The sequence below is a fragment of the Onychostoma macrolepis genome, chromosome 20 (assembly GCF_012432095.1).
Source record: "Onychostoma macrolepis isolate SWU-2019 chromosome 20, ASM1243209v1, whole genome shotgun sequence".
NCBI classification, from domain to species: Eukaryota; Metazoa; Chordata; class Actinopteri; order Cypriniformes; family Cyprinidae; genus Onychostoma; species Onychostoma macrolepis.
The window spans coordinates 29,780,834-29,797,969 of record NC_081174.1 but is presented as its reverse complement, the minus strand read 5'-3'; the positions used below and the strand labels follow the sequence as shown (position 1 = coordinate 29,797,969).

The window sequence follows — 17,136 nt, the reverse complement described above, 5'->3', positions numbered from 1 at the left end:
TGATGCCCTGCGTTTATTTTTTATATTCTATACAAACATAAATGAGATATAAAATGTTCCTCTGGAACTGCACACGCGCACGCACGCACACACTCGCACACACACACACACACACACACACACACACACACAGGTTTACTTAGCTATCTAAATGGGGACATTCCATAGGTGTAATGGTTTTTATACTGTACAAACCGAATTTTCTATCGCCCTACACCTAAACCTACCCCTTAAAGGAAACTTTGTGCATTTTTACTTTCTCAAAAAAACTCATTCTGTATGATTCATAAGCCTTTTGAATTATGGGGACACTGAAAATGTCCTCATAAATCACCTTATCCTTGTAATACCTGTCATACCCATGTCATTATACAAATTTGTGTCCTCATATGTCACAAAAACACACACACACACACACACACACACACACCTTGAAGATAAGAAGCTCTCATCAGATTACAGAAGGATCAATAACACTGCAGATTAACACACACTGACATGATCTACATCTCACACACTGGGGTTCACTTCCAGCATCCAAAAATATGCTTTAAAAGGAATAAATCATTAAAAGAAAGATAGCATGAAAGGTAAACAGTCAGTGCAGAATGTGTTTGTACCTCTGTAGTTAATGATCTCAGTGCCCAGAACTGCGGTCATCTCCAGCACAGTGATGAAGGCTTTATCCATAGAGGTGAGAGGGAATGGAGACATACGGTGTCTCCGAGCCACTTTGGTGATGTCCACCGCACTATGACCTACACACACACACACACACACACACACACAACCCTCAACACTTCATATATACAGATAATACAGTACATAAGTAAAGCTCAATGGATGTGGGTTTTTTCTGTGTCTGATGCTGATAACTAGAGATGCCAATATATAAAGAGGCTTTTGTCATATAATTATATGATAATAAATATCACAAAAAATACAGAAGTTTCTTTTACATAATATTTACAGCATGTATATTTAATATATATTTTTAAATAGCTTGTCTTTTTAATAAATATAACTATATACAGTGAATTAATGTTATATTAGTATCATTGAGATAATATAGATTTTATTAATATTTTGAATTAATTTTTCATTTTTCTATTTTCCTTTTTGTGTGTTTTTTAATAGTTTTTTTTCAAATATTATAAAAATGTATCTTTTTATTTATTTTATTTTATTTCAGTTAACATTGAATATATTCCAAGTAACATTTTTATAGTTTTAGTTAACTATAACAATCCTGCACTGAATATGATATTATTATTGCATACTGTTTTCAAATTTATTAAAATACACAGAGGTGCAAATACTACTTCTATTAACTACTATTTACATTTAGTGCAGATAATTATTTCATTTTACTTTGTTTCCACTGTGCTGAATATTTATCCCCTAAAGTAAAATAAAAATAAATCAGTACAAAACAAGAATTTAGTGGAGTTTATATGCTGGCTTCTCTTGATTTGTTTAGTCGCGTTATAGTCATTTGTTCACACATGAAGAAAAAATATGCACAAGACTTTATTCTGTTAAAAGTCTGTTTTGTGATGCAAGTGACCCAACTGAAAAGTCATATAGACAGAGATTGGAAAAGCACTCAGAGACATTGATATTTCATAATCATACTCAGGTCATACGCAGTAATTTCATGAAGAAACATACTTGCTCGTAAGATGTTTTCTTTGCTGCTGCATCGTGACTGCACCTGAGGAAAGAAAACAAGGGAAGAAACAGAAAAAACCTGTTAATATTTCATTTTTTGTGTGTTTTCATGGAGCTTTTATGAGATGTTTGCTACTAAACCCCAGAAAACAATAAGCAATGTCATGCTGCTGTCATATCATTATGAAACGCAGAGACAAACATGGAGCTGGGAATTCTGGGATGTAATGAGGAGAAACAGATCGAGATTCACTACCGTACAAAAGTTTAGTGTCGCTAAGATTTTTAATGTTTTAGAAAAAAGTCAAGGCTGCATGTATTTGATCAAAAATGCAGTAAAAACTGTAAAATTGTGAAATATTATTACAATAGCCATTTTCTGTTTGAATGTAATTTATTCCTGTGAAGTAAATCTGAATTTTCAGCATCATTACTCACATGCACATCCTTCAGAAATCATTCTAATATGCCGATTTGCTGCTCAAGCAACATTTCTGATTATTATCAATGTTAGAAAAACTGTTTAATATTTTTTATTTAAATTCAAAAGATCTTTTGAAACATTTACTGCCACCTTTGATCAATCTAATGCACCCTTGCTAAATAAAACGATAAATTTCTTAAAAAAAAAAAAAAAATAAAATATATATATATATATTTTGAACAGTATTGTATCAGTGATACCATCTAATTGACCTCTCACCTGTCCAAACTGAACATGACCTGATCTAAACCAGGCCCAAAATAGATAAACCTGTTTTCTTTATATTATATCTAATGAAAGAAATATTAGAGACCAAAAACATAACATTCAACTTCATCTGATCTTAAGGCAGTCTACTCTATTCCCATGATATAAATGTGTACATCCTGTCCTTAATAACTCTGTTCTTCCCCTGTTGTCCTCTCTGTCACCTCAACGTGTTGCTCAACCCTTCTGGACTGGAGTGGTAGTTTGTGATGACTGTACTTGTGAAAAACACCCTATAATCAGTGGCAGGAAAGCTCTAATAGACTCTCTGGAGCACTACAGCGAGAGGGAGATGGAGCAAAATGTTCCTGAGGAACTACTGCTGCCCGAGGAGCAGCAGACAGCTGAGAGAAGAACGACTGAAGAACTGAAGGAGGAGAGAAAGACAATTACGAGAGCGAGACCCTGAAGAGCACAGAGCTCATGAAACATGAGAGAGAGACGCACAGAACAGCTGAAAGAGCAAAACGCAGCGAGCAGTGAGGGAATAATAAATCAAACGAGATGATGATGTCAGCAAAAACCTCAAAACACAGCAACTTCTGAAACGAGGAACAAACAAACACGCAGGGGGTTCATTTCTCTAATCAGACCCTTTTCTTTGGCTTTGCATTGCACAAGTTCAATAACCGGCACTTTTTTAGGCTAAAATCATCATTTTATGCTACTAACATGGTGGCTTTTCATGCCGTAATAATTTTTGTGTCAGATAATACACTCAAATAAATATTTAGGCCTAAATCAAGATCTGAGATTTATGTATTTGATTATTGCATATACAATTTTTCCATCCATTTGGATGACGGTTTTAGTAAAATGAACTTACATTTTGTCAGTCATACACAAATGAAACAGGTGAGATTTCTGTAATAGTACTAATTAACTAAATGCTTTTTAAATATACAATAATCAGGAATATATATTTACTAATTCATTATTTACTAATGAAGCCAATTTGTTTCAGTTTCATACATTTGAACTAATTGAATATTGCTTGTTTCACAGCTAGTCATATTTAACCATGTTCATGCTTTTTAACTTAATACATTTAATTGTATGAAAATATGTGAGCCTGGAGCACAAAACCAGTCTTAAGTCGCTGGGGTATATTTGTAGCAATAGCCAAAAATAAATCGTATGGGTCAACATTATCGATTTTTCTCTTATGCCAAAAATCATTAGGATATTAAGTAAAGATCATGTTCCATGAAGATATTTTGTAAATTTCTTACCGTAAATAATATATACTTCATTTTTGATTAGTAATATGCATTGCTAAGAACTTCATTTGGGCAACTTTAAAGGCCATTTTCTTAATATTTAGATTTTTTTGCACCCTCAGATTCCAGATTTTCAAATAGTTGTATCTCAGACAAATATTGTCCGATCATAACAAACCATACATCAATGGAAAGCTTATTTATTCAGCTTTCAGATGATGAAATCATCAATTTCGGAAAAATTGACACTTAAGACTGGTTTTGTCGTCCAGGGTCACATATGATTATTTAAATAAAATAAAAACTTTTTTTGAGTCCAGAAATCTTACTAGTTTCATTTATGTATGACTGAATTTAAAATGTATTTATGTACTTAAAATGAAAAATAAAACTATGACCTGATTCCTTATTTTATTTATTTATTCATTTAAATTATTATTATTATTTTATTTGATGGCAGAAATATTACCAGTTTCATTTATGTATGACTGAATCGTATTTATGTAAAATAAAATAAATTAAAATAGTGAATAATATATAGACCTGATTGATTGATTTATTTATTTGAGTGCAGAAAGCTAACCGTTTTCATTTATGTATGACTGACAATTATGCATCACTTCAAGCTTATTAGTTTGTTTGTTTTAAAACTGTGTAATATAAAAGGATGAAAATTTCCATGCAATTTAAATACACAAATCTTTAATTTAGGTCAAAATATTTTTGAGCGTATTGTATGTAGTTTGATTAATAGTTCAAATTCTACAAAAAAGCCTTGCATTGCATTACTTGCATCGATTTAAAAAAAATGAAATAAAACAATAATTTTGTACTCTACGCATACAATGTCAATTTTAGAAATCACAATATCAAAAGATGGCAGCAACAATGACTTAAAAAGGTAAAACATTTTAAAATAAAGTTCAGTTCTTTACACATTTAAGTATCCTAGTCTTGAAATGAAATATAATAAATCATGTATCATATCATATTCAAAATATACAAAAAGAATAGCAAAATAAGATGCTAAAAGAAATGCTAAAAGAAAGACATAATAGCAAATAAGAAGACGACGACAAAGAGAGAGTTTGGCATGTGAAGGGCTGATGGTTCTGGGATAGTTACTCGAGAACTGAAGGTCCTATGGCCACGGCGATCATCTTTAAGCACCTCCAACCTACACTGGAGCTTACGGAGATAAAGTCATCAGTCCATCAGTTACAAGCGACAGAAGAAACAGTCCAACAGAAAACAGAGCGACAGGCAACGCAAAGATACAGCGACAGACAGACAGAGAGAAAACTTTCAGGTGTCATAAGAACTAGAGGTTGTAAGTGAGCATTTCATTTGCAATTACATTTAAATCACCAAGAATAATACAAGTTAAAACATTGATAACACACACACACACACACACACACACACAGACACCTTTAAGGAATAGTTCCCCCCAAAATGAAAATTAGCTGAAAATGTCCTCATGCTCACGCCATCCAAGACGTAGATGAGTTTGCTTCTTCATCAGATTTGGAGAAATGTTGCGTTACATCACTTGCTCAGCAAAGGATGCTCTGCATTGAATGGGTGCCGTCAGAATGAGAGTCCAAACAGCTGATATAAACATCACAATAATCCACACCAATCCAGTCCATCTCGAGAAGCCAAAAGCTGCGTGTTTGTAAGAAACAAATCCATCATTAAGACATTTTTACTTTCAAACCATTGCTTCTGAGTCCATAATCCATAATAATGCTTTCTCCTATAAAAAAAAAAAAGTCTCTCACTTTAAAATCCACCCACACAATTGTTTAGAGCTGTTTTGGACTGTTTTGGCTTGTAAACGGTGCTTGATCTGTGCAGATCTGAGTAGGAAGCGTTATTATGGATTATGGCCTCATATTTTAGCCGGAAGCAATGAGTAAAAATTTCTAAATGATGGATTTGTTTCTTTTTGCTTCACGAGATGATGGACTGGAGCACTGGTGTAGTCTAGTTTTTTGTAGTGGGTATACTCTCCCAGCCTCATACTCACCGTCCCATAAGCACCACCACACTCACTAATTCATACAATATGCATCTATGCAACTGAGAGCATTCTGAAAGACTGCTTATGTGATATCAACATGTCAATTTATTATAAGCAACAGAAGACTTTAACAGCCAATGACATTTGCAGCTGGGGAGACTGGACTGATTTTCTACGGTTTAGTGTTAATCATTTCATTCAGCCAGTTACATCTATCTGAAGAATATGCTCCCTGGAGCACAGGTTTTATCAGCTGTCAATTTTCAATGCACATTTAAGAGTGCCTGCTTTTAAATTCTCTATCCTGACTTTCAGTCCACAAGGCTGCAGTAGACTGACTTTTATTCATTAGATTAACTAAAGTTTTTAAGTTGTTGGTTGCTAGTTGAGTTAACTTAAAAAGTTGATTGTGATAGGTTGCCTTATTTTTTTGAGTTAGGTCAACTTTTTTTTTTTTACAGTGCAGTTTTCTTATAAATAATTATCAAAAATCAAAGATGTCCCATAGACTTGCATTGGCTGAGCCCTCTCTGGAGGACAACTGCAGTCCACTAGAGGGAGCCACAGAATAAGAAATCTTTCAACTCCCCTCATTTACTTTCGTTTTCAGTCAGTTAAATTTACAAATAATTGCATACTTTACCTTTATGCTGCCAAGCAAAGCTAACATATTGATCATGACCAGGTCAGGTAGCGACTGTCTGATGTCCTTGCCAATTAAAACATTCAAGCGATTAAGTGTCATTAGGGGCAGGCTTACGAAAACACTGAAAGAATATGAGTTTGCTTTCGTTTCATATCAATGATTCACATTCAATTCTGTGCAAGAGTTGCGCAATAGCACTGGTCAAGAAACACGGCGTGATTATTACAAAACATTATTGTGATGTTTTTATCAGCTGTTTGGACTCTCATTCTGACGGCACCCATTCACTGCAGAGCATCCATTGCTGAGACACTGATGCAATGCTACATTTCTCCAAATCTGATGAAGAAACAAACTCATCTACAAATTGAATAACCTAAGAGTAAGTATATTGTCTGCAAATCTTCATTTTTGGGTGAACTATTGCTTTAAAGCAATGCTTTATAGATAACAGTCAGACAAAAACAGTTTAAAGTCAACATCATGCGGCATCCACTTAAATAACTGCAATTGCAGTAACATGTATTAAGTAGTAAATAGAATCCATTTTGATTTCATGTTGACTTTAAAGTGAACTCAGAGGAAGATCCAACAAAATCAGAGATCAACTGACAGACACTATAAGCAGAGAGAAGGATGCTACACACGGACACACACACACACACCTTCATACAGACCAATTATGACATCTCTATCATAACTATCATATTAAAATGAAACTAGTAATTAAATCACACTAAATAAGACTTTCATTACAACAACTGTAAAAGCACTGGGATATCAGTTCATCAAACAATTCCCTCGTTAAATATCCTAGATGTGGGCTAATTAATACAATACTGACCTAATTTGCAATGAGTTTACAAGAATTCGCCAAGAAGATGATTTATTCTTTTTGTGATGTCACATGATAGCTAATAAATCATCTTTCATCTCATAGTGTTTTTGAGTGATCAGTAATTGAAAAGAAAAAAAGAGCATTTTGGTTTCAGGTGTTTAAAAATCTTTAACTTCATGGTCTTATTCTTGAAAATTAATATCATAACTTCAGAAGTTGGAATTCATTTGAATGTTAATGGAATTAACTGTGCTTGACATCCCTATTTGGTGGATGGAAGTGGAATGAATATAGATATTCACAAAAACATGACAAATCCTTAATGTCCATTAATCACTCTTAAAAATCTAGGTTCTTTATCGGCTTTGATGGTTCCATGAAGAATCTTGAACATCCATGGAATCTCACCATTCCACAAAAGGTTCTTTACAGAGCAAAAAGGTTGTTCCGATTAAAAAAATGGTTCTTTTAGAAAATGTTCTTTCGGGAATGGTTCATCTATGGCATCACTGTGAAAACACCCTTTATTTTTAAGAGTATATGTACTGAAAGTGGAGTGTGTGTGGGTTAGTTGTATTAGTGATGGTTCTAGAATCTAGACATACTGCTGGTGTCATTTATAAGACAAAACCATATGATGGAGCTTGTACTGTAAATAAAGACAGTGACAGGGTGAAAATCCTGGGAAAAAAAGTGTGAAGCTGAACTCAACACACTCCTGAAGTGCAGAGGCATTATGGGAAATTACATTTAGTCACAAGCATGTGATTTTAATTCACATGTGCTCACTCCACTGCAACAATTATGCCATTCAAACTCTATTGGAGTTGATGTTCATAAGTATGTAGTGTCTCAAGTCAGTCACTTTTAGCACACAGTCTGTCTTAGAAGACTGCTGTCTATGTGGGGATCTCACTAGGATTTGGAACAGAGATGTGTTTTTCATTGAAGTCAGGATTATTATAGTTATGTAAAACTAAAACCATTAAAAAATACATTACAGTTACATGAAAAAAAAAAAAAAAATCATAAACTGAAATAAAATACAATATTAGCATTTCTCACTAACTTGAAGTACTAAAATAAATTAAAACTAATAAATAAAACATTTATAAAAATTATATTTAAAAAAAATAATAAAACTGACAAAAGCACACAACAAATTAACTAAAATGAAAGTGAAAACAGAAAATATACAAACAAAATCTAATTCAATATATTACAAAAACTACTATATCATTGATACTAAAATAACTCCAGCACACATATAACAAACATACTTCTGCAAACACACTGTTAAATTCTCAACACAAACAACATCACATGTGAGTTAAACAAAAAAATGGAGGTGAAGGTGAGAAAAATCATTTTGGTTATAAATCACTTCGGATTAAAATGTCAGAAAATAGAACATAAAATGTTGATGTTGTCATACTAAACAACATTGATTTCAATGTGAAATTTTGATTGTAGAAAGACTGAAATAGTATTTAAATAAATGTACTCTGATAATCTTCATTAATATATATATATATATATACACATACATACATACATACATACATATATATATGGTAACACTTTATTTTAGGGTCTCTTAACTAGTTGCTTATTAGCATGCATATTACTAGAATATTAGCCATTTATTAGTAGTAATTAAGCACATATTAATGCCTTATTCTACATCCCTAATCCTACCCAACACCTAAACTTAACAACTACCTTACTAACTATTAATAAGCAGCAAATTTATTGAGGGAAAAGTCGTAGTTAATAGTGAATAAGCGTTCCCTATTCTAAAGTGTTACCATATATATATATATATAGAAACGTATTTTAACAAATATATTTTTGGCCATTTTTTGTATATTCCAAAATATATTTTAAAATATTTTATTTTGTTGTATGGGGTGGTAAAACAGCAAACCAAATCTTTTATTTTTACAACATTTTTGCTTGTATACAGAAAAATTGTCATGGAAAACTTAATGCATTGCACTTTGTTAGGACATGATGTAAAAAATTAAGCTTTCATAATCTATATTATTTGTATTATTTGATTAACATACTGGTTTCTAATACCAACACTGTAAAAAATGGATTTTTGAAGTTGTTAATAAACATTACTATGTATGTTTTTCAAGAAAAAAAAAAAAAATAAATTCTGATTTCTACTTTAAAATTTCACATTTGAACGTGTTACTTGTAATTTCTTTGTAACTGTTTGTGAAATTTACTCACAATTTCTGAGTTCTACACCAATTTTAATAGGTTAATAATTAGAAACTTAAAATTTTTTGGGTGTAAATTAGTTAGGATGGTAAATGTTGCTAAGTTTATATGATTAAAGAAATAACGGTGGTTTGGCTTAACTGATTTTTCCTGTATATGAGCTGCTTCAGTAGCTATTGGCACTAAAGTCATGTTTACAGGCTGAATTAGTCTCAAACTATGATTGAAGATGAGCTCTTTACCTGGTCCAAGGTAGAGTACCTTGACTTGAGTGTGATGACCTCATCCAGGTGTGCTCTGAACTCTCGCCGCGACGCCTGGAGGAAGCCACAGGACAGTCACTCCCCCGAAACACACACACACACACACACACACACACACCTCTCCATATCCAACAGGCACAGATCCACAATCTATCCGCATTCAGTCAAACACATTTATAAGCATGCGCCGCCACAAACGTGAACACACACACAACTCTCTCCAGCACCACACAGTAATGAAACACACTGCCGTGATGTGTACAATGGAAAATATGAGCAGCTGAGCGAAATGAAAACTCACCCGCATTCAAAGCAACCCAACTGATCAAATGCTGTAAATCGTGAGTGATCAGGAACAAACCAAGAGAAAAGAAATCATGGAGCTGGAGAAATCACATTCAAAGTGAACAACACTCAAATCAAGCTTCTCGAAGCAATTTGACTTATTAGGGCTACTAAAGTTTTGGGAAACTGTAGTTTGTCAAGTTATAAACTATTCAGATTGAATCTAATACAGCTACAGTCAAGCTACTTACAAGCAACTAACAAAACACAATAAACTAACCGAACAGAAGCTATAAAACAGAGTAATATGATTATAAATGCCTTTATTTGTCTCTAAAACAATATTTCATCAGAGCAGTACAATCTGACAAAAAAGTTTTTATTTGTTTTGTTTTTAATTGAAAATAAATAAATTGTTACTGGAAAATGCTGTTTTAATAGCAGAGCTACTGTTGCAATAATAAAAAGTATATATAGAAAAAACAGTTACTTATTTTTTATAATATCTGCAATAAAGATTTTTGCCACATATAACCTATTATGTATATACATATATATATATATATATATATATATATATATATATATATATATATATATATATATATATATATATATATATATATATATATATATATATATATATATAATTCATTTGTTAGTGAAAAAGCAACACACTTTTAAATATTTTAATCATGCTAATATAAATGTATAAACACATAAATACTTTTTATAAATGTATTGTTTTTTGCTAATTACTAAAAAAAAATCTCAATACAAAAAAGACAAAGAGATCAGTGTGTTAACATCATTTTTACAAAATAATTAGATGGGTGTTCCTCAAGGGTCAATTTTAGGTCCTCTGTTGTTTTCCTTATACATTAATGATCTACCAAATTGTTGCAAGGAAACTAAATGTCAGTTATATGCAGATGACATATTATTTATGTATCAGCACAGACTCCACACTTAGCAGCAGATATATTAATAAATGAAATGACTGGTGTTTCACAGTGGTTGCAAAAGAACTGCTTGATTTTGAGTTCTTCAAGAACTGTTTCAATGTGTTTCTCAATCAGAAGGAAAGAAATGGGTGGTTTTACAATTATGATCGATCAAAAGGCAATAGAAACTTTTTAGTGATTTTAAATTTTTAGGTGTTATTTTGGATTCTCAATTAAAATTTGATGTGCATGTAAAGAGTCTTTGTAAAACCATCAGAACAAACCTGAATTGTTTTTATATGATCAGACAGTATTTATCACTTAAAGCAGCTAAGTTATATATGCATGCAATGGTCTTCTCACATATGTCTTATTGCGTGATTGTCTGGAGTCAGGTCTCTCAGTTGACTATTAAACCTGTTAGATCCCTATATAAACAAACCTTAAAATTTTTAGACAAGAAATCAATCAGATGGCATCATTGTAACATTTTACAAAAATACAGTTTGCTTAGTGTTGACAATTTTATGAATTTAGTGAGTTTTTAAATGTGTCAATAAGCTTGCTCCAAATATTATATGCCAATTAATAGTAAAACAGAGTAGTAGAGGGATCTCTACAAGAGGTGCAATAACACAGACTAAATTTGCTCAGTCTACGTTTCCAGTTAAAGGGACACTGCTCGGGAACAGTTTGCCAGTTGATCTGAAAATGCAAACAGAGTTGAACATTTTCCTAAGGAATATAAAAAATTGGTTCAAACAAAAACAGGTTTGTGAACACTGATAGTTGTACACAATCTTAGATTTTTGTTACGGTTACTGTACTTGTCATTGTACTTTTAAAAAAAATTTTTTAATTGTGTTTCAAAAGCCTAACCAGGGACTGGGGCTGCAAATTAGCCATTGGCTAGAAGCCTGTATGTAGAGCATCGGTGATGTTATTCTGCATTGTCCCTGTTAAATAAACAACTAAATAAATAAAATAATAATAATAATTTTTTTTTTTTTGCCATTCAATTTTTGGGTTTTTAATAAAAAATATAATCCACGTGTTACTAGAAATAAATGTACTTTTTTTTGGATCACATCTCAATACAGTATAACGTACAAGATTCTAATTTATGCTATATGTATGTATGGATTATTGATTAAAACATGTAAACACTTTAGTATAGGGACCAATTCTCACTATTAACTAGTTGCTTATTAGCATGCCTATTATTAAAATATTGTCTGCTTATTAGTACTTATAAAGCACATATTCTGCATTACCATATTCTACATCCCTAATCCTACCCAACACCTAAACTTAACAACTACCGCACTAACTATTAATAAGCAGCAAATTAGCAGTTTATTGAGGCAAAAGCCGTAGTTAATGGTTTGTTAATAGCAAGAACTGGACCTTAAAATAAAGTGTGACCCATATTTTAAAGTCTTTAGATCAAGCAGAGTGGAAAAAGTGGTTTCTAAAATGTGTGAGTGAGTATGTTTAGCTCATATAACTGCATTACATGTGAGGTAATAACTAGTGCTTGACTGACAAAGCTGGCCGATTTATTGCAGACATATAAATAATAACATTTAAATCTTACTATAGACAAATCTTTTTATTTATGGTAATCTCAAAATAGCCAAAATTATCTTCAATTATTATTAATCAACTGGCGTGGTCAATATACCGTATCAGTCTGTCACTAGTAAGAACAACCCCTCTGGTCATACATACGTTAAAGTGTTCTATGGATGAGAAAAAAATATATAGAAATGCTTTATGATATGATATGATTATGCTGATGGTTAAACCAATGAAGTCAAAACCACTTCAAAAACGAAAAAATATCCAAGACACACATCTAAAATTGTCACAAAAATGACTATCAGTCATTTGTGCGCTTGAGAAAAGCATGCATGACAAGACAGGAAGGGTTTCAAGCAGAGCAGGAAGCAACAATCATCGCAGGCAGGAAGAAACATGCCGCATGGCAACACGTCGAGGTGGAGGAGAGCTGTTGCCATGGCGATGCGGCCCGAGACGCATGCAGGAATACCTCAGCAATGCTTAGGGTGGATGAAGAGGAGGGGAGCCGCGCCTGGGTGCCACGAGAAGGGGGGAGAAGAGAAGACAATTAAATATAAGAGCCAGCAAAGCCAAGCTGAGACACACACACTGCGCCCCCTGCTGGCCCGGAGGACTGCTGGAGCACCGCAAGCCAAAGCAGCTGGGAACAGAAGACATTTCAAAAGAGCAGAAACTATGCAAATACAGTGCTTACACTCGCGTATTTGCATAGAGCATGTTCCTGGGCTTTGGATCTGGGATTTGTGCTTGACATTTTCAGTGCAAGTTCATCTGTTTTTCTGAATATCAACCTGAGTTCTTTTACTTAGTGGACAATCATTTCTGATCCCTGTGGAAGCCTATTTCTGGCATGTGAGAAAAAAAAAATGCTTTGGTAAGTCATAATATGACAAGTCAAAATTATGAGATGAAAATTATGACTTTAAAATATGAAATTATGACATACTAAATTGAAATTATGACAAAAAGTTTAAATTATAAAGTAGAAATTATGACAAAAAGTCTAAATTATGGCATGCTAGATTGAAATTATGACATAAATTGAAGTAGAAATTATGACTTTAAAAGTTGAAATTGACTTACAAAATCAAAATTATGAGATAAAGTATATGACAGAACAAGTTGAAATTCTGAGATAAAGTAGAAATTATGACTTTAAAAGTTGAAATTATGAGATAGTAGAAATAATGACAAAAAGTCAAAATTATGACACTAAATTTAAATTATGACATAAAAAGTTGAAATTATGAGATAAAGTAGAAATTATGTACTCTTTATCTCATAATTATAAAAATTTTTATGTAAAAATTTTAACTAATAATGACTGTCATAATGACTTCAGGTAATAATTTTGACTTTTATTTCTACTTTTCATCTCATAATTATGACTTTCTAAAGCATGATTATTTTCATATGTGGCAGAAATAGGCTTCCATATCTCGATTTAATTTTAGCTTGGGGATAAAAATGTGGTCACATTAAATCCAATTTCTATTGGATTTACAACACATACAGCCGCAAACACAGCAAAGATGAAAAGATGGGTGAAGCGTTTAACACATTGCTACTAAAACACACCAACTTTAACCTTGAGATTTCTGAAACTACCACGATCCAGGTAACTTCATTATTAAAATGATACTTCTCAAAGCTACAATACAGATGTCAATGTAATAAATATTTATGAAACTATTCAGAAATTATTTAACAAGTATTCAATATACACTATACCATTCAAAAGTTTGGGGTCAAAAAAGAAATTAAAACTTTTATTCAGCAAGGATGCATTAAATTGGTCAAAAGCGACAGTAAAGATGTTGAAAAATATTTATTTTACAAATAACTGCTGTTCTATTGATTTTTATATTTATCAAAGATAAATATAAATATATTTATCTGAAAAATAAAATGTATCACAGTTTCCAAAATTATTTGGCAGCACACGTTTTCAACATTGATAATAATCAGAAATGTTTCTTGAGCAGCAAATCAGCATATTAGAATGATTTCTGAAGGATCATGTGACAGACCGCATATTCAAATAGTAAAGAGTTGCCTTGAATAATATTTGACAATATACCATTTTTATTGTATTTTTGATCAAATAAATGCTGCCTTTTGAGCAGAAGTGTCTTCTTTCAAAAACATTCAAAATCTTACCAACCCCAAATTTTGAACAGTAAATAAAACACATCCATGTGTTTTAAACACATCTAAGATAAAAACGAAAGTTGCAAAGATTTTTTCTTTAGTATAACATGCCCTGATGAATCACAAGCAAAAAGAACCAAACATATATTAAAGTATACACCATCAGTTTTGATTTCATGTCGACTTGAAATGCTCCCAGCGTATGACAGGAATCATTTGGTATTTATAGAACATAAAATCAGCGCTGCATCTCACGTTCAATGCATGCAAGGTGTCCTTGTGGTCCAGGATGGGAGTAATAGATCTTGCAGGCTGCAGCCCACCCGAGTTTAAAGCTCAAGTGAAACTCAAGCACTACAGATATAATCTTTAGAAGCGTTATTTATCACCACACACACACACACACACACACACACACAAAGCGCTGTTACTGCAGCGTACTGCTTCACATGTGCAATGTCCTCAAAGAAGTGTTTTTCTCAAGGGTGATTCAACACAAAAAGTGCTTGACTCAACTGATTCCAATAGACTTCAATGTGATACTCCAACAAAATCTCATGATAATTCCTAAGTAGTTTATGTTTTGCTAAATTGGTGGCTAATTCATTGATCTCATTTGTAGGTTTTCATACAATCTGCTTATGTCACAGTGATGGTTTGGTTGTATGGGTGGACCTTCATGCTTTCTGTACAAAGGATTTTGTTATCTTGTTCATTGCAGCAGCTTGTTTACTGAGACAATGTACACAAAAGAGATTTAAATAGGATGCCGATGGATCCCACACTCTCAGAAATAAAGGTACAAAAGCTGTCACTGGGACGGTACCTTTTCAAAAGGTACATGTTTGTACCTAAAGGGTCCATTTTGGTACCTTAAAGGTAAATATTAGTACTTAAAGTATACATATTTGAACCTAATAGGTACAAAAGTGTACCTTTTGAAAAGATACCGCCCCTTTTGTACCTTTATTTCTGAGAGTGCAGTAAAAAAAAACTCATTGAATCTCATTGAAATGGTTCCAAATTATGATAGAAATTCTAATTAAACAGTTTTCTTATTGGAATCCTTTTGGATTTTTGGATAAGGGCGGTGTAAAGACACCTACACGCCATTTCAGAAGCGCACCTTTGCAAGGTAAATTTGGCATTAGACTCTGTATCAACTTAACACTCTTGTATTGGCATTGATGGTTCCATAAAGAACCTTTAAAGGGATAGTTCACCCAAAAATGAAAATTTGATGTTTATCTGCATATCCCCAGGGCATCCAAGATGTAGGTGACTTTGTTTCTTCAGTAGAACACAAACAGAGATTTTTAACTCAAACCGTTGCAGTCTGTCAGTCATATATAATGGCAGTCAATGGGACTCACGGTTTTGAGAGACAAAAAAACATACACAGACAAAACCAAATTAAACCCTGCAGCTCGTGACGATACAGATAAACATCAAATTTTCATTTTTGGGTGAACTATCCCTTTAACATCCATGGAATCTTTCCATAGTAGAAAAAGATTATTTGGTTATTAAAATGTTCTTCACAATAAGAAAAAAATAGTTATTTTAAAAACTGATCACTGAAAGGTTCTTTGGGGAACAAAAATGGTTCTTATATGGCATCACTACCAAAACCCGCTTTTAGAACCTTTATTTTTAAGAGTGTAGCCAAATCTGCAGCCTCCAGTATTCTTGATCTGGAGCATCTTACAGGTCCTGAACTAAGCCTCTTGAACCAAATTCTGAAAACACCGAGCTTCTCTATGAGAATGTAATAAAGTGTATCTATTTCGTAAGACATTTTTTAAGTAGGCGGTGATGGCAGCTGAGCTGCTGCCTGCTGTGAGCGCTATCACATATGAATAGTTTAAGGAATAATTAACTTAAATATGAATAAAAAATAAAATAATGTAGTTATAAACTCAAATACAACTTAAAAAATTTGCTTTTTGCACACAAAAATTAAAGTATAGTATGGCATAGAAACTAAATTAGATTTAAATTCATACTTTCAAATTAGTTTATTCAAACTGCATCAACATAAATCTGTTAATTGTGAAAACAATTAAATTTAATCAGTTAAAAAGTACAAACGTGGTTTAAATATGCAGAAAAAAGAAAGATTAAATGAGTTAATCTTGCTCGACTTAATGTATGAGATTGAAACAAATTGGATTTATTAATGATAAATATAAAAACATCTTGTTTATTACAGAAAAATATGCATCACATTAAATTAACTAGATTATTTATGTCTAAACTGGGTAATTCAAATACGTAGATAGAAATTTTATTTGCAATTAAAATGCATAAATAAATATTTTTGAGTGTGTTGCACAGAAGAAAGTAAGTCACACAAGGTTGAAATGAGAGTGAGTAAATGATAACAGCATTTTCATTTTGGATGAGCTCTCTCTTTGAACTCTCATATCATGTCTGGCTCAGTCCCACGCCTCAGATTTGACCCCTCTGAAGGGAGCGAGGGCGGATAACAGGACACACACAATCTGCTCAAGACTGCTAATGCA

The 17,136-nt window shown here is 32.6% G+C and overlaps 1 protein-coding gene across 4 annotated transcripts in view; it reads right to left on the bottom strand.

The window, feature by feature from the left end:
- The window catches only part of gphnb (gephyrin b), an 81,636-nt gene that overhangs the window by 13,168 nt on the left and 51,332 nt on the right, over positions 1-17,136 (bottom strand). For 2 of the 4 annotated variants that reach the window (XM_058755424.1, XM_058755426.1), the window contains exons 9-13: positions 12,930-12,971; positions 9,627-9,701; positions 4,768-4,830; positions 1,672-1,714; positions 621-758 (exon numbers count right to left, since the gene is read on the bottom strand). In XM_058755424.1, the coding sequence (XP_058611407.1) occupies positions 621-758; positions 1,672-1,714; positions 4,768-4,830; positions 9,627-9,701; positions 12,930-12,971 (361 nt within the window). The remainder of the gene's footprint in view (positions 1-620; positions 759-1,671; positions 1,715-4,767; positions 4,831-9,626; positions 9,702-12,929; positions 12,972-17,136) is intronic. The other 2 variants (XM_058755427.1, XM_058755428.1) reach the window with 2 other exon arrangements.